Source organism: Notamacropus eugenii, chromosome 2, assembly GCF_028372415.1.
Source record: "Notamacropus eugenii isolate mMacEug1 chromosome 2, mMacEug1.pri_v2, whole genome shotgun sequence".
NCBI lineage: Eukaryota > Metazoa > Chordata > Mammalia > Diprotodontia > Macropodidae > Notamacropus > Notamacropus eugenii.
In genome coordinates this window covers 30,903,214-30,926,186 of record NC_092873.1, presented here as the reverse complement: position 1 = coordinate 30,926,186, position 22,973 = coordinate 30,903,214, and the positions used below count along the sequence as shown (strand labels likewise).

The 22,973-nt window shown below is 35.9% G+C and overlaps 1 protein-coding gene and 1 pseudogene across 3 annotated transcripts in view; both read left to right on the top strand.

Moving 5' to 3' along the window:
- Positions 1-21,043, top strand: part of LOC140524851 (ankyrin repeat domain-containing protein 26-like) — a 47,942-nt gene extending 26,899 nt beyond the window's left edge. For all 3 annotated transcript variants that reach the window (XM_072639686.1, XM_072639688.1, XM_072639689.1), the window contains 3 exons: positions 7,044-8,015; positions 17,662-17,774; positions 19,687-21,043. In XM_072639686.1, the coding sequence (XP_072495787.1) occupies positions 7,044-8,015; positions 17,662-17,774; positions 19,687-19,822 (1,221 nt within the window). In that variant the 3' untranslated portion in view covers positions 19,823-21,043. The remainder of the gene's footprint in view (positions 1-7,043; positions 8,016-17,661; positions 17,775-19,686) is intronic.
- Positions 4-5,457, top strand: LOC140524852 (importin subunit beta-1 pseudogene; annotated as a pseudogene).
- Positions 21,044-22,973: the final 1,930 nt, after the last annotated feature.

Below are 22,973 nucleotides of genomic sequence, written 5' to 3'. Positions count from 1 at the left end.
TTTTCCAATTTAACGACATATTTGAAAAGTCAGGATTTCTGTTCCTCATTTTGGAACATATTTGTCATCCTCAGTCACGTCCATCTGTCTGCAGCAGACAGGTTGGGACATACGTGGTGACCAAAATGAGCACAGGTTGTTTTGCTCGGTTGTTTCTTTTCTTTGAATGGCATGATCGCCCCAGAGACTCTAGGTTATTCCTACTGAAAAAAATCCCTGCTTCTCAGTAATGCCTTGGCCCTTTCTGGACATGGGAAAAGGGCAGCTCTTCAGGGTCCCTAGGGGGTGAAAGGAGTGCAACCAGGCAGAAGGGGACATCTCATACACAAATCACTTTTCTTCCTTGATTAAGTGATTTCTTCTGTTTCTGCTTTCCAGGGCAGAGAGGAAGGGTTACACCAAACCATATGTTAATAGTTTGGTCTACTTCACATTGTTGCTCGCTCATGTTTCATGAAAGAGAAGGAATAAAAGTATTTTCAGAAAGAATGAATTTCACTTAGATTTCTGACATAAAGCTCTATCCATTACAAGGATTCATTCATTTGCATTCATCATTGCTTAGCATGATAGAAACACATGTTCATCAAATGGCAAATTTAGAATTTTTCATTTTCTTCTTTTGTTCCCCAGTGGTTTGAGGTAAATCCTTTGAGTTTTTGGTCCTTAGTAATCCTTTGGTTCCTGGTCACTGGAGAGCTTCATTTAACTCAGCTGCTACCTCTTCACACAATCCCCCTTGCCTTACAGAAGGGATCTCCTAGAATGGGGCTTCTTAGCTTTTTGATATAGCTCTTTCCACTGGTCCTGAATGGGGACCAATGCTCCTGGACCAGTTTTACTATGATGGGAGTGCAATATCAACTTTTTATACTTTGGCCTCAACGGTTCTTTCATTACTCCTTTAAATTGCATGGCTAGGCCTAGGTTACCCACTACTGACCACACTCCAGGTCTCACTTTTCCCATCCCTAAAATGAGTGATTTGGACGAGAAAATTTAAATCAATGATGCTATGAAGATGCTATGCATCCATCAAAAGACCGATTTTTCCCACAACTTATACTAAGAAGTTTTAAGACTGGGATGCAGTGGCTTTTGTCTGCATCTTGGAATCAGTTCAAACTTGTAGTTATTCAGGCAATGCCCACTCACATAGGCTTAATGAAAGTTCCCAGCACGGTGGTTCGAAACACAACTGCCTGGACAGTGGGCAGAATCTGTGAGCTGCTCCCTGAGGCTGCCATCAGTGGAGTCTACCTTGCTCCTTTACTATAGTGTCTCTGAGAGGGCCTCAGCGCTGAACCCAGTGTGGCTTGCAACGTGTGCTGGGCTTTCTCTAGTGTGATTGAAGCTGCTTGTGAGGCTGCAGATGTAGCTGATGATCAAAAAAACCCAACTACCTACTCTTTATCTACTTCATTTGAACTCATGGTCCTGCAACTTCTAGAGACCACGGACAGACCTAACGAACACCAGAATAACTTGAGGAGTGCTGCATATGAAGCCCTGATGGAAATAATGAAAAACAGTGCCAAGGACTGTTATTCTGCAGTCCAGGAAACGACTTTGGTCATCAAGGAACGACTGCAGCAAGTGCTGAAGATAGTCTCACATACAGAGCACATCAGACAGAATTCATTTTAATGACCTTCAGTCTTTGCTCTATGATTCTCTTCAGAATGTTCTCTGGAAAGTGCAGCACCAGGACGCTTTTCCGATTTCTGATGTGGCCATGAATCCTTGCTGAGGATGTTCCAGAGCACAACTGGGTCTGGGGCAGAGTTAAGAAGATGCCCTGATGGCCGTGAGCACATTGGTAGAAATGTTGGGTGGTGAAATCCTGAAATAGATGGATGCCTTTAAACACTTCTTGGGCATTGGTTTGAAGAATGATGCTGAGTACCAGGTTTGTTTGGCTGTTGTGTGCCTGGTGGAAGACTAGTGCCAAGCCCTATATTCCAACATTTTACCTTTCAGTGAGAGGTGATGCAGTTGCTATTGGTGAACTTGAGAAATGAAAATGTCCATAAATTTGTCAATCCACAGATTCTGTCAGTATTTGGTGATATTTCCCTTGTGATTGGAGAAGAGTTGAAGAGGTATCTTGAAGTGGTAGTGAATATTTTTTAGGAGGCTTCCTAAGCCCAGGTGGACAATTTGCACTACGACATGGTGTATTATCTGAATGAGTGAAGGGAAAGGTGTTTGGAAGCCTACACCAGAATCTCCAGGGATTAAAGGGAGACCAGGAGAATGTACACCTGGTTGCGAGCCTGATGCAGTCCAGAGTAGAATTTATTCTTTCCTACATCGATCACATTGCTGCAGATGAGGATCACATAGATGTAGTAGTAGCTTGTGCGGCTGGACTGTTAGGAGACTTAGGTACAACTTTGGGAAGGATGTGCTGAAATTACTGGAGATCAGACCCCTGATCCATGAACTGATAACTGAAGGACAAGATCCAGGTAAAAAGTTGCAGCAGAATATATTGCGCTTCATCTGATGTAACAAAAACAGGGGTAGAAATTATTATCTCCTACAAAGCTAAAGCAGAAATAGATCTAATCAAAAGAGATAAGGAAGGAAACAATATCCCAACTAAAAGACAAAGAAACCACAAAGCAATATCATTAACGAGCATATATTCTCCAACTGGTATAGCATCCAAATTCCTAGAGGAAAAGTGAAGGGAGTTACAGGAAGAAATAGAAAGCAAGTCTATACGAGTGGGGGACCTCAACCTCCCGATCCCTGAACTTGACAAATCTAACATGAAGATAAACAAGAAAGAAGGAGTTGAATTCCACTCTGGATAAGGCGGATATGATAGATCTCTGGAGAAAATTGAATGGGGATAGATAGAAATACACTTTTTTCTCAGCAGTACATGGCAAATATACAAAACTTGACCATGTACTAGGACATAAAAACCTCACGGTCCAGTCTAGAAAGGCAGAGATAGTCAGTTCATCCTTCTCACATCATAATGCAATAAAAATAATATTTAATGAAACGCAGGGAAAGATAGACCAAAAAGAAATTGGAAACTAAATAGTCTAATCCTAAAGAAGGAGTCTTTTAAATAAGAAATCATGGAAGCCATCAACAACTTCATTCAAGAGAATGACAATGATGAGACAACCTACAAAATCTTGTGAGATACTGCAAAAGCAGTTCTTAAGGGAAGTTTTATATCTTTGAATGTCTACATGAATAAAGTAGAGAAAAATGAAATCAATGAATTGGGCATGCAACTGAAAAAGCTAGAGAAAGAACAAATTGAAAATCACCAAGGAAATAATCAGATTAGAAATACTGAAAATGAAAGGAGATATGAATACAATTAAAATTAAGAAAACTATTAAATTAATCGATAAAACTAAGAGTTGGTTTTATAAAAAGAGCAGTAAAATTGATAAACTTCGGTCAATTTTTATAAAAAAAAAAGAAAGAAGAACACCAGATTACCAATATCAAAAATGAAAAGGGTGAACTCACCTCCAATGAGTCGGAAATTGGAATAATAATTAGAAATTATATTGTCCAACAGTATGCCCATAAATTCGACATCTAAATCAGATGGAGAATTACTTTAAAAAATATGAATTGCCCAAATTAATAGAAGAGGAAGCTGAAGGCTTAAATATCACTTTCTCAGAAAGAGAAATTGAAGTAGCCATCAATGGAGTCGCTAGCAAAAAGTCTCCAGGGCTGTATGGATTCAAAAATGAATGCTATCAAGCATTTAGAAGAGAGCTAATTCCAATACTATGTAGGTCATTTGAAAAAATTGGGGAAGAAGGAGTCCTCCCAAATTGTTTTTATGATACAAATATGATTTTGATGCCTAAAACAAAAAGAACCAAAACAGAGAAAGATATTTATAGTCGAATTTCTCTAATGAATACACTTGAAAAAAATTTTAAATAAAATTTTAGCAAAAGAATATAGCAACTCATAACAAGAATAATACGTTATGATCAGGTAGGGTTTCTACCAGGAATGCAGAACTGGTTTAGTATTAGGAAAACTATTAGCATTATTGATCATATCAACAACAAAACTAACAGAAACCACAAGATTATCTTAATAGATGCAGAAAAAGCTTTTGACAAACTACAACAACCATTTCTACTGACAACATTGGAGAGCATAGGAATAAATGGAACTTTCCATAAAATAATAAGCAGCATCTACCTAAGACCCTCAGCAAACATTACATCCAAGGGAGATAATGAAATGCATTTCCAATAAGACCACAGGTGAAACACGGATGTCCATTATCACCACTATTATTCAATATGATACTAGAGATATTAGCTGTAACAATAAGAGAAGAAAAAGAAATTGAAGGAATTAGAATTGGAAAAAAAGAAACTAAGTTATTATTGTTGGCAGATGACATGATGATATACTTAGAGAATCCAAGAGATTCAAGTAAAAAACTATTTGAAGTAATAAACAACTTTATCAATATTGTAGGTTACAAAATAAACTGACACACAACTTCTCCATATCTATATATTACTAACAGAGCCAAGCAGAAGAGATAGAAAGAGGAATGCCATTTATAGCTAGGACAGACACTCTAAGATATTTGGGAGTCTATCTGTCAAATCAAAACCAGGGATTATATGAACACAATCAGAAAACACTTTCCACACGAGTAAAGTCAGTTCTAAATAAGTGGAAATATATCGGTTGCTCACGAGTAGGCTGAGCTAATACAACAAAAATGACAGTTCCACCTAAATCAATTCACTTATTCAGTGCCATAGCAATCAAACTATCAGATAGTTGTTTCCTAGAGCTAGAAAAAATAATATCAAAATTCATCTGGAAGAACAAAAAGTCCAGAATATCAAGGGAAGTCACGAAAAGAAATGCTAAGGAAGGTAGCTTCGCTCTACCAGATCTGAAATTGTATTATAAAACAATTATCAAAAGTACCTGGTATTGGCTAAGCAACAGAGGCGTCGACAAGTGGAATATTTCTAGGTACTCAAGACACAGCAGGAAATGAATATAGTTCCCTACTGTTTGATAGACCTAAGGATCCCATTTTCTGGGGTAAGAACCCACTCTTCGACAAAAATTTCTGGAAAAGCTGGATAATAGTGTGGCGGCAACCAGACATAGACCAGTGCTTGAATCCATACACAAGAAGATACTTCCGATGGTTAGATGATCTAGGTATAAAGATTTAAACTACAAACAATTTAGTGGAGAAAGGAATAGTGTATTCATCAGATTTATGGAGAAGGGAAGAATTTTTGACTGAAAAAGAGATAGAAAGCATTATGAAGTGCTAAATGAATTTTTTTTGATTACATTAAACTGAAAATCTTTTGCGCAGTCAAACCCAATAGGACCAAAGATTCAGATGATTGCAGAAAACTAGGAAAGAATTTTTGCAGGTAGTGTGTGTGATAAAGGCCTCATTTCTAAAATATAGAGAGAAGTGAGTCAAATTTACAAAAATGCAAGTCATTCCCCAATTGGTAAATAATGAAAGGATGTGAACAGGCATGTTTCAGAGGAAGAAATTAAAGCTATCTATATTCATATGAAAAAATGCTCTAAATCACTATTAATTAGAGAGTTGCAAGTCCAAATCTCTCTGAGATATCACATCAAACCTACCAGATTAACTGACATGACAAAACAGGAAAATGATAAATGTTGGAGAATATGTGGGAGAGTTGGAACACTAATTCATTGTTGGTGGAGCTGTGACCTCATCCAACCATTCTGGAGAGCAATGTGTTACTATGCCCAAAGGGCTATAAATATGTGCATACCCTTTGACTGAGCAATACTGTTTTTAGGACTGTATCAGCAAGAGATCATAAAAGTGGGATCGAGTCCCACACATACATAAATATTTACAGCAACACTCTATGTGGTTGTCCAAAACGTAAAACTAAGGGGATTCCCATCAATTAGGGAATGGTTGAATAAATTGTGGTATATGGATGTAATAGAATACTATTTCACTATAAGAAATGATGAACAGGAAGACTTCAGAGAGGCCTGGAAAGACTTATATGAACTGATGCTGAATGAAAGGAGCAGAACCAGGAGAACTTTGTGTGAGGATTTTTCTGGCAGACTTAGAACTTCATTGCAATGCAAGGACTTAAAAAATTCCCAGTGCTCTCTTAAGGCAAAATGCCTTCCACATCCAGAGAAGGAACTATGGAATTTGATTGCAGAATGCAGCCGATCATTTTCTTTTGTGTTACATTTTGATTTGCTCTGTGATTTCTCCCATTCATTTTCATTCTTCTATGCAACATGTCTAAGGTGAAAATGTATTTAATAGAAATGTATGTGCAGAACCCATATAAAACTGTATTCTGTCTCAGGAAGGGAGTGGGAAGGTAGGGGGCAAGGGTGGGAGGGAGGGGAGAAATCAAAGGGATACAGAAGTCATTGTAGAACAGTGAAAACAAATAAAACAAAAAAAGAAAAGAGTGCTAGATTTGGAGTCTGAAGAGACCTGGATTGAAATACCTCTTAGAATACTTAGTAAGTGTGACAATGGACAGATCCTCTAATAACTTTTCCTCATCTAAGTCCTCAGTGTAACATCGAGAGAGTAATATGAATATTTCCCTCGTAAGTATGTTGCAAGGCTTTGGTGAGACAATGTATTGAAAGTACTAAGCAAAGTACCTTATTAGGTACTAATATGTGTCCATATTAGGTGCTGTTATTGTTATTGTAACACCATGAGTAGCCAGGGTGGGATAGAATGGAGAGAGCAAAGGAAATCAAATATGCTGAATGGCAGACAGATTTGAGCTCCCAAAATACAGTATATATGTTCTGATTGATGAAACACTTTTAAGAACTCTTCTTCGGGAAAATTGAGTCTGACAGAAATGTGATATTGGTGAAACTCCCTCAATTTACTTTTTCTTTCAATGTGCTATGCCTTTTGGCACCTTGTGCTCTATTTTGAAATAGCAAGGACAAATCAGAATGCATAATTATATTTTGAGTATCATTTTTTTCCTGTTTATTTTGTTTAGGTTCCTGAAAGCAATGAAAAAGGAAAAGATCTGTCGGATAAAAATCAAATCCTACAGGATGAAGTTGTCATGCTCAAACTGGAACTCCACAGAGTAAAAATGGAGCTTCAGGAAAAAGAAAATCAATTTACAGAAGACACTGAAGTTTTAAAAGAAACGATTGATGAACTTCAAAAGAAATTACAACTGGAGGAAGAAGCATTAACAAAAATCACATGCCAATACAGCGGACAACTAAACGTTCTGACAACGGAAAATGAAGTGCTGAATTCTAAATTGGAGAAGGCAAAACGAAGAACAGACAGACTAGAGACAGTAATTGCTCTATATCGTTCCCGTCTGACTTCTGCTCTTCACGATCATGAACGAAGTCAGATATCAAATCCTATCAAATCTAATCAAGACCATGAACAAACCATTCAGCGAGAACGAGACGAGCTGCTTCGTTTACAGGACGAACTAATTCATCACTTGGGTAGTCTAAGAGAGAACAATGGTGTTCTTTCTCAAAAGCTCTGGAAGGCTGAAGGTAAAACCAGCAGTTTAGAAAAGGAGCTAAACTGTGTACATGATTCCCTCAGAGAAAAGACACTCACTTTAGAAACTACACAGAGAGAATTAAACCAGACCCAACACAAAGCAAATGAACTTGAACACCTAAATCGAGTAGAAAAGGAAAAAACGGACAAATACATTTTCAAACATGAATCTATCCAAAAAAGATTAGCCCAACTCGAGAATGAAAATGTGTTACTTCAACAACAGCTTGAAGATGCCCAAAACAAATGTTTCGTTAAAGAAAAGGTAATGAGTGAGAGCTGTGGACAGTTTATGGATCGCTGCCATTACGTTCATGGTGATACTGGAAAGCAAGCTCTTATGAGAAAAGAGAGAAATGAAGAATTACCCAGGAAATATAACTACTTAAGAGAGAAGATGCATAAATATAAAAAGGAGAAAGCAGAAATAAAAGTAGGTCTTTAAATAATGTAATTTGATAAGTATTTAACTTTTTGAAATGAAATTCAAGGTAATATTCATGAAGATAAATTAGGAATTTGAATTTATAGCTGGCAGATGATGTGACTAACTTTCCTTGTAAAAATTCTGATATGTAAGAAAGGAGAATAAGAATCAATAGTAGGATGTAGGCCATAATAAAATAATGAAATACAAATATAACAGTTATAAAGTTGGTAACACAATGCAATAAAATCAAAAGAATTGATTGAATAAATGAGAATAATAATAAATATCACAATAATAGTGTAAAATAAATTAAAAATGAAATGATTTAATCATCTTTTAGATAAGATGACTCACTCTACCTAAAGAAATTATGTAGTCCATGCAATTTTGATTTAGTAAATAGGTTAGTTACTTTTCCATAAATACTGATAAATTTATCATTCTAATAATATGCCTAATATTCCAATTTAATTATACAATGGAATAAATAATTTGACATGATAAAATTTAAGAAAATCCTACAAAATTTTTCTTGTAATAATATAACAATTCAAGTCAGACATCTCAATTGAACTACTGTGAAATATTAGTTACCCTTTTTAAAATGTTCATTTCTTTTTAGTTTTCAGTATTCATTTCCTCAAAATTTAGAGTTCCCAATTTTCTCCCCATCTCTTCCCTCCCCACCCGAAAAAGCCGTGCATTGTGATGACCTACTTCCCCCAGCCTGCCGTCCCTTCTATCACACCCCTGCCTTCCCTTATACCCCTCTTCTCTCTTGTCTTGCATGGCAAGAAAAATGTGTATGCCCCATTACCTCTATTTATAATTTTCCAGTTGTATGCAAAAGCAATTCTAAACAATAGTTCCTAAAAGTCGGAGTCCTAACTTCTCTCCCTTCTTTGCTCCCCACCCATCCTCACTCAGGAGACAAGCAATTCAACACAGGCTATTAATGCGTAGTTTTGCAAAAGACTTTCATAATGATCATGTTGTGTAAGACTACCTATCTTTCCCCCCATCCTATCCAGCCCACCATTTGTTCTATTCTCTCTTTTGACCTTCTCCCTCCCCCAAAATTGTTTACTTTTAACAACTCCCTCCTCCCACTTGCCCTCCTTTCTATCATTCCCCCACCACACTTCTCCCATTCTCCCCACTTTCTTGTAGTGGAAGATATATTTTCATACCAAATTGAGTGTGCTTGTTATTCCCTCCTTAAGCCAATAGTGCTGAGAGTAAGCTTCACCTTCTCCCTCTCACCTCCCCCCTTTTACCCTTCATTGAAAAAGCATTTTCTTGCCTCTTTTATGAGAGATAATTTGCCTCATTCCATTTCTCCCTTTCTCCTCCCAATATATTCCTCTCTCATCCCTTAATTTTATTTTTCTGGATATCATCCCTTCCTATTCAATTCACCCTGTCCACTCTGTCGATAGACATATGTATATAATCCCTCCAGCTACCCAAATACTGAGACATGTTTCAAGAGTTACAAATATTATCTTTCCATGTAGGAATGTGAAGAATTCGACTTTTGTAAGTGCGTTAGGATTTCTCTTTCCTGTTTAGCTTTTCATGCTTCTTTTGATTCTTGTGTTGAAAGTCAACTTTTCTTTTCAGTTCTGGTCTTTTAATCAAGAATGCTTGAAAATCCTGTATTTCGTTGAATGACATTTTTTCTCCTGAATTATTATACACAGTTCTGCTGACTAGGTGATTCTCGGTTTCAAGCCTAGTTCCTTTGACTTCTGGAATATCATACTCTAAGCCCTCGACCCCTTAATGCAGAAGCTGCTAGACCTTGTGTTATCCCGATTGTATTTCCACAATACTTGAATTCTTCCTTTCTAGTTGCTTGCAATATTTTCTCCATGACCTGAGAACCCTGGAATTTGGCTACAATATTCCTAGGAGCATCTCTTTTCGAATCTCTTTCAGCGGGTGATTGGTCGATTCTTTCAATATTTATTTTACCCTCTGGTTCTAGAATAGCAGGGCAGTTTTCCGTGATAATTTCATGAAAGCTGATATCTAGGCTCTTTTTTTTTTTTTGATCGTGGGTTTCAAGTAGTCCCATAATTTTTAAATTGTCTCTCCTGGATCTATTTTTCCAGGTCAGTTGCTTTTCTCATGAGACAGTTCACATTGTCTTCTACTTTTTCATGCTTTTGGTTTTGCTTTGTAATTCCTTGGTTTGTCATAACGTCATTACTTTCCATCTTCTTCATTCTAATTTTTCAAGAAGAATTTTCTTCAGTGAGATTTTGAACCTCCTTTGCCATTTGACTAATTCTACTTTCGAAAGCCTTCTTCTCCTAATTGTCTTTTCAGACCTCTTTTACAATTTGAGTTAGCCTACTTTTAAAGGTTTCATTTTCTCCAGCATGTTCTGGGTCTCCTTTAACAAGCAGTTTATTTGCTTTTCATGATTTTTTTTGCATTGCTCTCATTTCTCTTCCCAGTTATTCCTGCAACTCTCTTACTTGATATTCAAAATCTTTTTTGAGCTGTTCTGTGGCCTGAGACCATTGCATGCTTATTTTGCAAGTTTTGGATCTTACAGTTACCCTTTTTATAACTATTTAACCATACTCATCAGTATGACTACTTTTAATTCAACCTGCTGTGAACTACTTTTAGAAACATCTGGATTAAGTTTTAATGAAATTCCAAAGATCAATTACTAGTTTCCTTTAAAATTTAGGACAATAATTCTATTCAAAAAGGATATGATTATGCATTAAGCATTAATTTTTTTGCCTGTGGTACTAAGTCCATTTTTCAAAAAAATTGTTTTTGCTTCCCTACTAATTTCTTTATTTATCTCCATTTAAAACAATGTTTTACTAACAGTTCTTGCTCAGTTTGCAAAATTAGAGTTTCTGGAATCACTGATTTTATTTGTTGATGATGAATAGTTTCACAGTCTAATAGATGTTCTCATTATATGTGCTTTTTCATACATGGAGTGGCTAGCAGGTCTACGAAATATTACACTGGGTAACAATTTTGTATAAATATTTTTTTCAAATTTTGCTTAATTGTGTATGATCATGTATTTGAATCTAGTCATTCCATACAAGAATTTAGTTTACTTGTAGAAATTCAATTAATTATGTCAATTTTATCCTTCACAACTGTACATTGGTTTTGCATTTGCATTAAAAAAATTTATCAAACTTTAGTTAAATTTATTTTTACAAGGGACTTAATCTTATCTAAAAAGAGAAAAGTTTTGATTTCTTTTGATTTTTGGCTTCGTTTGTTATAAGTAATTTTGGAATCATTTGCTTTGCTGTATAGTGAAAACCAACAGGATTTTTTGTAGCATATCTGTATATACATATACAAGTGTGCATTTCTGTGTGTATATATTCATGCATTCATATGTACGTATATGTACATATATGTATGCTTGAATACATGTATGTACGTCTTCCTTCTAGGGTAGAAAATGAAATGGCATGCCTCCTTTCTACAAAACTGAGACCCTGCACTACACTATATATACATAAGTATGAGAACTACCATATTTTCGATAGTTTCCTCTTTTTCTGTCCATTGACTGCTACCAGGAGTGTAATTCCTATCAGAACAGAAAAAGGAACTGCTTTGAAGACTTGGCAAAGACAGTGGAAGATGTGAAGTGTAGCCTTCACCTTAAAAAACCTTATTTTTTTTGGTTATTTTGGCTTTGGGCAGACCAGTTCATTCATATCAAGTGCTTTTACCAAGCCTGACAAGCGTTTCAGTGCTTATGTTCATTCTCCAGGGGAAACCATGAGAGCAAGGAAAATGAAACCTTTTCTTACAGTTGCACAGAAATAAGATTGTTACCTTTTCTCAAAAATAGAAGGGGAAACTCCTAATGTTTCTCTCAAGTATAAGAAACTGTATATTCTTCCCTACCCTATTCCATCACCTTCCATGTGAATTGTGCATAAAAAAATTAGCTCCTAAGAAGCTTTGGAGGTGATATAATTCTTCTCAAAAGAGATAATGGGGAAATCAGGCTGAATGAACTGCTTTATGAGGAGTGTACTCAGCAGGTCGGAGGATAGCATTTGATCCATGCTGAATGGAGGGTGAGTGATATAGTCAAAAGAGTTTTGCAATCTCAGAAGGCAAGTTCCAATCCTTTCCTTTATTAACTATTACCATTATGACCTTGGATAAGTCATTTAACCTCTTAAGACTTAGTTTTTCTCGTCTGCAAAATGAGGTACTTTTATTAAATAGTCCCTTGGATTTTTTCTAGCTCTAATCTATGATAATTATGAATACGTTGATGAAATTTAGGTGCATGTGAGAATATTGATATCAACTAATTTTGTAGGTATATTCATTTTATATGAGCTGATATTGATTCATGTAAGAGAAATTATTTGGACATATCTCTATCAGACTACAGTACGAAGGCAACAAGAACTTGCTGATTTCTTAAAAGAACAACACAAAACCGACACTTCACTAGAGGTTACATCATTTGCTCGAAATGATTTTGAAGTTGAGAAAAAACTACCGAAGGAAAGAGATGAAGCCAAAAACAAAGTGTGCATGCAAAAAATCAGTAACTTCCCATTTATGAAAAATGTGTTCAGCGTGATATTTCTTTTTTCACCAATATTACGTATTTTTTGAACTCTGTGCCTTTCATTTAAACTGACAGAACAAAACCTATAACCTCCACCATTTGTACACTGAAATTTTAGTAATTTTATTCACTTTTTATGGGGTTGACAATTTTGTTTATCCATCCTGACACAAAGAAGGAAGTGTTTTTCATATCTATCCGACTTTATATTTAGAAAGCCCTTTACATTCATTTTCTCATTTAATCTCCAAAACAGCTCTGTGAAGTAGAAGTTATTTGTATGCTTTTATTCAAACTACTCCTCGAAAAAATGGAAAATGATATTTCTTCACAATTTGTAAATATAGAAATTATGCATGCAAACTGAAATTGAGAATTAAAGTAATTAGATGGATATTCTCATAATTATCCTCTAAATCAAACTGATCTCACCCTGTTGATTCCCATCTCCCTAACTTCATCATGTTTTTGTTCTTGATTAGTTACACCTCCCCATGTAGGCTACCTACCCACCTTCACCTCTAAGAAGCTTTTGAATTCCAAACTTATCATTCTTTTGCCACAAGTCTGTTGTGACTTTTCAGCCCTATTGATTTCTTAATCTTCTGAGCTCCACTTTTTCATTGTCAACATATAGGTTAGTATTTAACTCTATATTTATTTTCTTATGATGTTCACATCTGTTCTCAAACTATCATTTCCTGTGTCTATGTCTTGTTTACCCAACTAGATTGTAATTTCATGAGGACAGGGATTTTTTATACTCCATTATTTTCGATAGAACTTCCTTTTCACAGCATGTAGGTAGAAGAAGTAATGGTTATTATTGTACTAGGAGTAATAGTAGTGGAAGTGGTGATAGTGTAGCAGTAGAAATGGTAGTAGTAGTAGCAGTAGTAGTAGTAGTAGCAGTAAAAGAGGAAGATAAAGGAGAAGAATAGTAAGAGGAAGAAGAGGAACAAAAGTAGAAGAAAATGAAGAGGAAGGAGAGGAACAAGAAAACTAAATATCTATTTGTTGACTTTGCCATGAGTTGAAGTTTTGACTGAAATTAAAATTTCTCCAAGGTGATATTTGTACTAAAGCACTTTGAGAATTTCTAGTCTGACTTTTTATAAATTTTCAATTTCCCAGAGTTCCCGAAGGGCAAATAGAAATTTAGCATTAAATCATTTTGTTGTTATTATTAAAAATCATTAGAATGAAAGCAACGTTAAGCATAGAAGAGTTTCAGTCAAATTCTCCTAAAGTGTTCCCTTTATTACTATGGAATATATTTTTCCATCATCAGTTGCTGTCTCACACTTACAGGCAGTGACAGGTGTGGCATTCTTCATTACACCAGCCAAAAAGTACAGAAATGGATATTTCTCATATGCTCCAAAACACATTTTCAAGCGAGTACCCATTACCGATGGTAAAGTCATCGAAATCTATGCCAAAGTGGCCCAAAATAGGTTTTGATGATGAGCTTTTTCTCTGCTTAGACGTACCTTGAGGGAAAAATGGATAGAATATTGGGTGTGGGGTTAGAAAGTCCTGACTTCACATGTGACCTCAGATCCTTATATATCTGATCCTATGCAAGTCACTTAATCTTTCTTACTTTTCTCAACTATAAAATGAGGATTATAAAAGCTTCTGTTTCCCAGGGTTGTTGTGAGGATCAAATGATTATAATTGTAAAAGTGTTTGCATGGTGCTTGGCACATAGTAGGCACTTAATAAATTCTTGTTTCTCTGCTCTGAAAACGTAAAGGCAAATGTCCATTATATGCAAATAATCATTGCCTCCCACATTTTGATAAGTTCCTCCTAATGTTACAAAAGTGTTCTCTTACTTGATTAGCTTCAGTATACTTGTCTTATCTAAGAAATAAACGTGAGATCCAATCTCATTCTTCAGCAGACTTCTTTTCTTTCATATTTTTATGCTTGAGAAATTTTTCTAAGTTTCAGAAGACAGTATTGGAATGAAATAAGTTTTGTTTCCCAATTACCTCCCCTGTCACTCATTCTCTTTCTTTGCCTCATCTTCTTTTTAACCCATATTGATTAAAATATTAACCTTCAAAAGCTTTTGGCATCAGGCTGCAGTCAAGAAACTAGGTGTGAAGTGAGCCCTAGAATATATAACAAGGAAGCAATAAGTTAGAGTCCATCTTTAGCAATATGAATTAGCACAGTTAACTGCAATTCAGGGCAAACTGAAGCCATTGCTTTTCTAATTTCCCTGACAATTTCCACTATAAGATACTTGATCCAAATGACTATTTCTTTGTGGTTCAACACTTCATTCATTCGTGAATGAAGGGCAGCTAGGTGGTGCAGTGGATAGTGCACCAGTGCAGGAGTCAGGAGGACCTGAGTTCAAATCTCACCTCAGGCACTTGAGACTCATTAACTGTGTGACCTTGGGCAAGTCACTTAACACCAATTGCCTCATCTTGGGTCATCTCCAGTCATACTGATGAATATCTGGTCACTGGATTCAGACGACTTTGGAGGAGAAATGAGGCTGGTGACCTGCACAGTTCTCCCTCACTCAAAAAAACAGAGTGAAGTGCAAATCATGTCATTATTTCTCTGATGGCATTGTCTTCTTTGTCAACGAAGGACGGACAACAATTAGTGAATGCCAATTATGTAAATTACCCTATGATAGGTGCAGACTGGGTTACCAAAATTATGTGGAAGACATGCCCTCTCTCCTTGAAGAATGTGCATTCTCTCTGGGATGCCAGCGCAAAATATAGGAAGTTCCTTTACAATACGTGGTAGCATATTAACAATTGCTAACTGAATTGTAAGCATGCAAGTATTTATAAAAAGTAGAGATCACTATAGCTGGAGATTAGAGCAGATGGTATTTAATCCAGTCCTGCTCTTCTCAACACAAAATACTACTCAATGCAAATTTACTGACTTAGCAACTCTACTGGAACAAGTGACAAATAGGTAAATTCAATTTATGTTTTGCATACACACACACACACACACACAGACACATACACACACACGTATAAAACCTACACCTGAAAGTGCCTTTTTCCCAGATTTTGAGCCCTGCCTCAGGACCTTGCCATCCATATGACTTTGACAAATGGTTTTCTGTCTTTAGGCTTCAGATTCCTCGTTTCTAAAATGATGTACTAGCTCAACACTAGGGCCCCTTTTTGCTCTAACACTCTGACGATGATAAGCGAGTTTACTGCAGTTGTTGCTCCTTACTTCTAGCCTAGTCAGCTCTTGTAAATCTACGGTGAAAAAGTATTTATTTAATTCCTGCTATATTCTTACACAATATATCACCGATAGATACTGAAATAATAAAAGGTGTAAGTGAGTGATGGTACAAAATTTCAAAACTAACAAGAATGGCATACTCTCTGTGTGCTGCCGAACAAAATATCCAAGAATATGGTGAAGGCAAGGATCATTGTTGCAAGATACCAAGAAAAGCTTTGAAGAAAGGTTAGAAATATGAGTTGCCTTTGATATACGGGAAGGGTTCAACAGGACAGATGCGCAGTAAAGTCCAGGAAACTAGAAGAAGCACAGGAGGGTGAGGAGGGTTGCTGTAAAGAAACTAGAAGTAAAAGTTGGGGAAAAAAGAATGAGGTCAGATTTTAGACGAAAGAAGGCAGAGAATTTTAGCCTCAATCTCCTGGCCCATACATAGCAGTCCCAATATGATCTAAACAGTGTTTTATAATGATTTACTTAGCGTCTTGTAGTAAGGTTTGGTGTAGGGGTAAAACTAGAACAGAAAGACCCTGTAGTCCTTTTGGTTTTAATTAAACCACAGGCGAATGACAATATCGTTGTGCTTGTTTCCCAATGTGGAAAATGAGAAAGTTGGATTAAAATATCCACCCCCCTCAATTTTTAATCCTCTCTTTGAGGTACTAGTCCAAGACTAAAGTGGTAGCCATGAGATAGAAGAGGAAAGACAAACACTGTGAAAGGATAATAAATGACAAATCAGATAAGAGCAAGAGAATCCTATGTTTCAGTGAAGTCATGGACTTAGAAAAAAGATTTTGGCAGAGAGAACTTGTGCCTATTGGGAATGCATTTTAAGTAGTGGGAAGGTAATACAGATTTCCAACACTAACATAAATGATGGTGTGAACCTGGGCCAGCCTTGTAACCTCTGGGTACTCGAAGTCATTCGCCAAGACTCTTAGAGTTGCAGATTCTCAATTGCAGGTTGAGGGCAGGAATTCCTTGCATTGAGAGATGGAATTTTTCACTGAGAATTCCGCATACCAATTAAATCACAGTACATATGAAATAAATAAGTGAACAATCCTAGGTAAATAGACGAATGAAATAGGAATAAGAGATGAAGAAATGGCAGCTGTTGTAATCATTCAGTGGAGAAGTGTGGAAGCAAAGATGAGAAATAGGAGTGAATCTAGAAAGGGCAGCAGAATTCAGAAGAATGAGGAGGGTTCTTTTTCCTGTGTACCACAGAAAAGATTACCTGGCTCATAATCTAAACCAATTGACGGGTTGCATCTCACGTAGTCAAGTAGAAAGAGATTTGGAGAGTAGTTTTCCAGTCTTACCTGAGAATACATATATAGACATCTCAGCACAGGAATGCTTACAACATGGGCCAGTTGCGCCAACACTGAGGCGGAATGAAGATGAAGGGAACTTTTCCATTGGCTCTAGAGAAAGGAGAAAAGCCAGCGTTCCACCACGGTGTTGTATGTTGGAAAACTTGACCCCCTTTCTATTCATACTATGCATTTCTACCATTTTTAAATTTATTAATATTATTAGTATAGGTAATACTTTTATTGAAATCAAATGAGAACTTTCATTGATTTAAAAAAAAAGAAAGAGTTTGTTGTGAAATCTCAGGAAAGCTTTGTTGTTTAAAGTAAGATGAATCGTTTTCAAATCTCCTTATATTTGTTTGGGTTTTACAAACTATGCTTTAACTAACATTTACAGTTGTATCTGGAATTGATGAAAAGCATCCTCTTTAGAAATGTCAGTTGAGTTGTAACATTTTTCTCTGTAAAAATATTTTTACAGCCTTATACTGAAAGGGAAAAGTTGAAGAAACTCACTGAATTAAATCAGTCCCTGGAAAATCGTCTAGAACGAGAACTGAAGAGAAATGAAGAATTAGAGAAAGAGCTCAGTGGGTAAGACTCCTTTTTGTAGGCTTTTTCATCCAAACATTAAGTAAGCAAGGACTTAATTATTTTGTTACATCCTAAGTACAAATTCATTTTATGTATTAACCATTGCATCAACAATTACAATATGTATAACTCGAAGTGAAGAAAGAGTTTTTCACTTTCATTTTATTCACTAAATTACTGCTGGAAAACAAGCCTTCTGCCCTGCGACTTTGAAGCTATAGTAAAATTCTGTATAGCACTTGTACCTTAAAGTGTGTTTTCTAGAATTATACTATACAGCATTTGACAGTCTCTTGTTAAATATACTGTTTCTGCACATAAATGTTTCTGTCAGGTAAGTCTCTAGGTTTTCCATCCTAATTTATTTCCTTCATTGTTTACTTCATTTTGTTCATTTGCCACTCATTCAAAAAGTATTATTCAATATCTGTTGCATATGAAGTAATGTATTTGTCTCTGGAGGGACAGAGGTGGATGATTTAAGCAGTTCCTGCTTTGAAGGTGATTCTAGTAAAAGAGGTAACGTAGGGACTCAAATAAGATGTTCAAATAAGAATGAGGTAAGTGCTTAAGATTTTTCCGAAGAAAATGAAGTCAGAGACTGAAGGAGACATAGGCTTCTTCTGACATTGTAGGATCAGCAACATTCCATTAAGGATATGACTTTTGAGCTAGACCCTACAAAATATCTTGCCCTGGAAATGAAGGCCCTTCAGAATGTGGCAGCAGCCTGCCTTTCCACACTTAAATTATGTTATTCCCTCTTCTACAACGTAAGGTGCTGTGAAACTGTACTATTCTCTCTCCTTGAAAACATGCCCTGTGCTTTCCCATCTCTGCCCTGTGCCTGTGATATTCACCCATGCCCTCTGCACTCATCATCCCCCAAGTCCACCTCTTCCTTGCGGCCTATTCTGATCTCTGTTGTTGATGATGAATGACCTTTATCATCAGATTTGACATCAAAATATCTCTTACACTCCCCCAAAGCTCTTACATTTTGTTCTATATCTCAGTTATCTACACATATATCTTACATTTCACTTGAATGAAAGCATGAACCAGGGTCTGTCTAAATTTTGTATTCCATCACAACCTTTAAGCATAAGCATTTAATGATTTCTAATTGAGTTACAATAGATGAATTTTAATTGAACAGGGCAAAAGCCTATCACTGTTGAGATGTAAGATCCTCTGACCACAGGCTAGAGGCTGCCATTTCATTGGCGGAGGAGAGTTTCTAAATCATCATGCATTTTCCACGACAGTAATTCAGTTGTGTTATGGTTAAATTAGGTTTTGGCGGGCTTCTATTGAACTCCTTTTTGGAGTACTAGCTCCAAATGCATTCCCTGTTCCAACCAGTCAATTCAGAGAGTAACTTTTGGGATCCAATTGACTTTTCAAGTTAGGGACTTCCTATATTTACATCACTAAAGGAACATTTTAAATGAAATTTTGTATTCTAATATTAAATGACATTATTAGTGTTTTGTGGACTGAGACCGTTGAATACTTCACCAACTACTTTACAGAGATCTACAATTAAAATGACCAAGGCACAACACATTACTGCAAAATATCTGTTTTTCAAAATAAATGTATTACTGGAAGGTATCCCTTTTTCTGCAAATATGACAGCATAACCAATGATCATTTAGCGAATATTCTACAATGAAGTTATGTTAGTCAGGATCTGAGGATGAATGAAGCGATTAGTGAGGCGTCTGTTTCTCTGCTTTAGTTAACAAAATACTGTCCGTTGAGTTGGGTGACGTCAAGAACTCTTTACGGATTTATTTTCCCTTCTATGACTGAAAATAATTTAAGGGAGTGGATCAAAAATAAGACTTTTTTGTATAATATTTAAATTATAAAAAGTTTCACTAAATTTTTCTGTTCATTCTCACAGATATAAAAGCCTGTGTATAACAACAAACAATAAATTAAGAGAATATGAAGCGATCTTTTCTTCACTTTCCTCATCTTCAAAGCTATCATCATCTTCATCATCATCACCTTCTTCATCATCATCTTCATCTTCTTGAGACAGTTTTATTTTCTCTGTGGAATCTTGCTAGCAACTCCCGGAGCACATTGTTTGCCAGACATATTTAAGACTTTCATAACATCTTCCTCTTCATCATCTGATTCTGCATCTTCTTCCAGAGAAGAAATCTGTTGGTGATGTTGCAGCAAAAAAATGCACAAAAATGAAATCAAAATGGAAAAGATTCAAAGCCGTCCACAACAAAACCAAAAGGTCAAGAATCCTTCAGAAAGCAGGACAAGACTCCCAAGACTATCACAGGACCTACTCCTCGAGAGGATATTAAAGCAAAAATGAACATAAGCATTGAAAAGGGTAGTTCCCTACCAAAAGTGGAAGGCAAATTCATCCACTATGTAAAGAATTGCTTCTGGATGTCTGATCAGGAGGCTATTCAAGATCTCGGGCTGTGGAGGAAATCTCTTTAAGAAAATAAGTTTGAACAGTTTGTTAAAATTTTCCTTCTTATTTCTGTAACAGTTGATATCTGGCTGTCCTTTTCTAATGCAGAGTGAGAACTTTCCCTACCCAGTCTGAAATATGTCATCCAGATTACGTTGCCAAGAATGTGTTGTCCAAAATGCGTGTTTAGTTTTCAAAGATGGAACTCCACCCTTTGCTTCATTTAAGTGTATATTGAATGTTATTTTAGGGCATGGTTGTAGTGGTGGTCAGACAAATGGAAATGGTGGGGAGACAGAAGTATACATGTGAAATAAAGTCAGTATTTTAATAAAGTAATACAAAAAGAGGGTGAGAATATGAAAAAGGAGATGTTGTTTCCCAGAGGGGTGTGAAGCAACTATAAGCCCAAACAGAGACACTTAAAATGGTCCATCAACTTCTCAGATTGCTTTCAAAGCTCTCCATGTTGATTTTTAACAAATTCTTGATGCACAAATAGATGTCTTCATTAGGAAATCAGTATTAGCTGTAGAGATTCTATATTTTGGCACATATAGGTAAACCAAAAATTTTTTTTAATGTTAACTAAGTAGAAAGGAATGCAGTGTGGTACATTAGCAAAATGGTGCTCTTGTTGTAGAGACAGAGGATATGACTTCACATCTTGCCTTTGATGCTTATGACCTTCAACAAGTCACTTAACTTTCCGAGACCTCAGGTGTTTTTTTTTTCATCTTTGAAATGAGCATGCTTGATTAGGAGGCTTCTGAGATCCCTTTCAGTTCTCAATAAATATATAATCGTATTAAATTATTTTAAGTATACCATATTTTTCTTTTTACTGTCCACTACAGATTAGTCCTTCTAGGATGAAGCAGATATTTTGAATATTAGAATATCATTCTCATTTCATTGAATGACAACACTTCAAGGTCTAAATTATTTCTGGAAATGTATGAAAGGACTACAGAAATATGTAACGCTTTGTAAATAATCTTCTCCCAATGGTGACAAGCAGAACTGAAGAATGCAGGGACATCCTATTAACCCAGAGCAAGTCAAACTGGGTCCCTCAATTGCCCTACTGTCTAATCCCTTCAGTTTCTATACAGATGAAAACTCATCTAAGGAATTTATTGGAGGGGAAGGGATAGAAAGCAAATATTGCAGGAGGTTTTAGATTAGAGTTTTGGACAGCCAGAAGACACTATTTCTTCATGAAAAAGGTTTGGAGCAATCTTCCTTGCTATAAATACTGGTGACAATGGTTAGTAGGTATTATAGGCTGCCTATAAAGTTCAGAGCCTCAGGAATATATTTTAGCCTCGGCTGAGTCACCTCCTTTCCCCTCAAGAGACTGCATCCCTGACTCATTTGGTGCTACTTGAATCCTGGGAGAAAGACTGCACAAGCACTGCCTGGGATAATCACCCAGATTTGCTACCCTGAAAACCAACCCACTAATTTCCAATATCAATTTATGGAATGCAAGTTTGACGGTTTCTTTAAAATCAGGTTAGTAAGGAATCTCAGATTTACACGTATCTGTTTGGTTTTTTAATTTCCGAGGACAGTATGAAAACCTTTTTCTTGACTCAATTTTTTTTAATATCATTTACTGGGAAAGGATCTTAATGGAAATAACTCAATTATGGAAAAACTTTAATAGCCTACATACTTTAATTCTTTTCAGTAGTTTCTTGCAAAAGTCACACAATAATGATAGCAGTAATAAAAAAAAAAACACCAAACATTTACGAAAAATTCTAACCATTTTTGTGCTTTGAAAGCACAGAGTACTAAGGAGAGGCTAGCTGAGACGAGACAACAACTCGTGAAATTTAATATACTGGAAACCAAAAATCTTCACAAAGGAGTGTGGATGCTTTCTTGGCAAAGGTTAGTCATTTGGAATTTTTTGTCTTCCTTTATATTAAAGCTATAATCTAAAGTAATTAATCTTCGTTAAATTACCTGGTTAGATATTTGAATGCGTCATATTGATTTTTGTGAGATATTAAAATGATCTACTAAATATTGTCCTTTTACCTAATAATATTTTGAAGTGCTAAATCTTGAGTATTAAAACTTTTTTTTTTTAGATCTACCACTATCGTTGGTGAACTTCTCAGAAATAGTTATACCTAGTTTTACTCAATTTATGTGACCTTGACAAGTGGCATTCATATAATTATTTTTTACATGGAATACTATTTCCCCACCAGACAGTACTTAAAGAGAGGCTTGATCTCCTCCTATTTACTTTCCCATGGCAATGGCATCTTAACACTGAAAATACAGTCTACCTGTGATTTTTCTGGGTTTTTTTTTCAGACCTTCTTAAACAACTACATAAACACAAAAAACCTTACCCACAGGAACGCACCCTCTTTTTTTCCCCAATATCACAGAGAAATTTTTTTACAAAGCGATCACATGTACTATGAAGAATTATTTCCTAATTCAGTTTTTTTAGTTCATATTTGTATAAAGACTTTCTTCAACTAGGGTTAGAAGTTTACGAGATATTGGATGTCTATGACATCTTTCCCTTTGGAAAATATGCCCATTACTAAGGACCTCCCAGTACTAGCAAGCTAAATGTTATACAGTAAACATTTAATCCAGCAAATGTTTAGATTTTTTGATGACACTGCTAAAATACCCCAAAAATGTAGATATTGAATGAATCGATCTATTCATAAAGATGAAAGGATTAAACTTTTGAGGTCAACAACTGCATC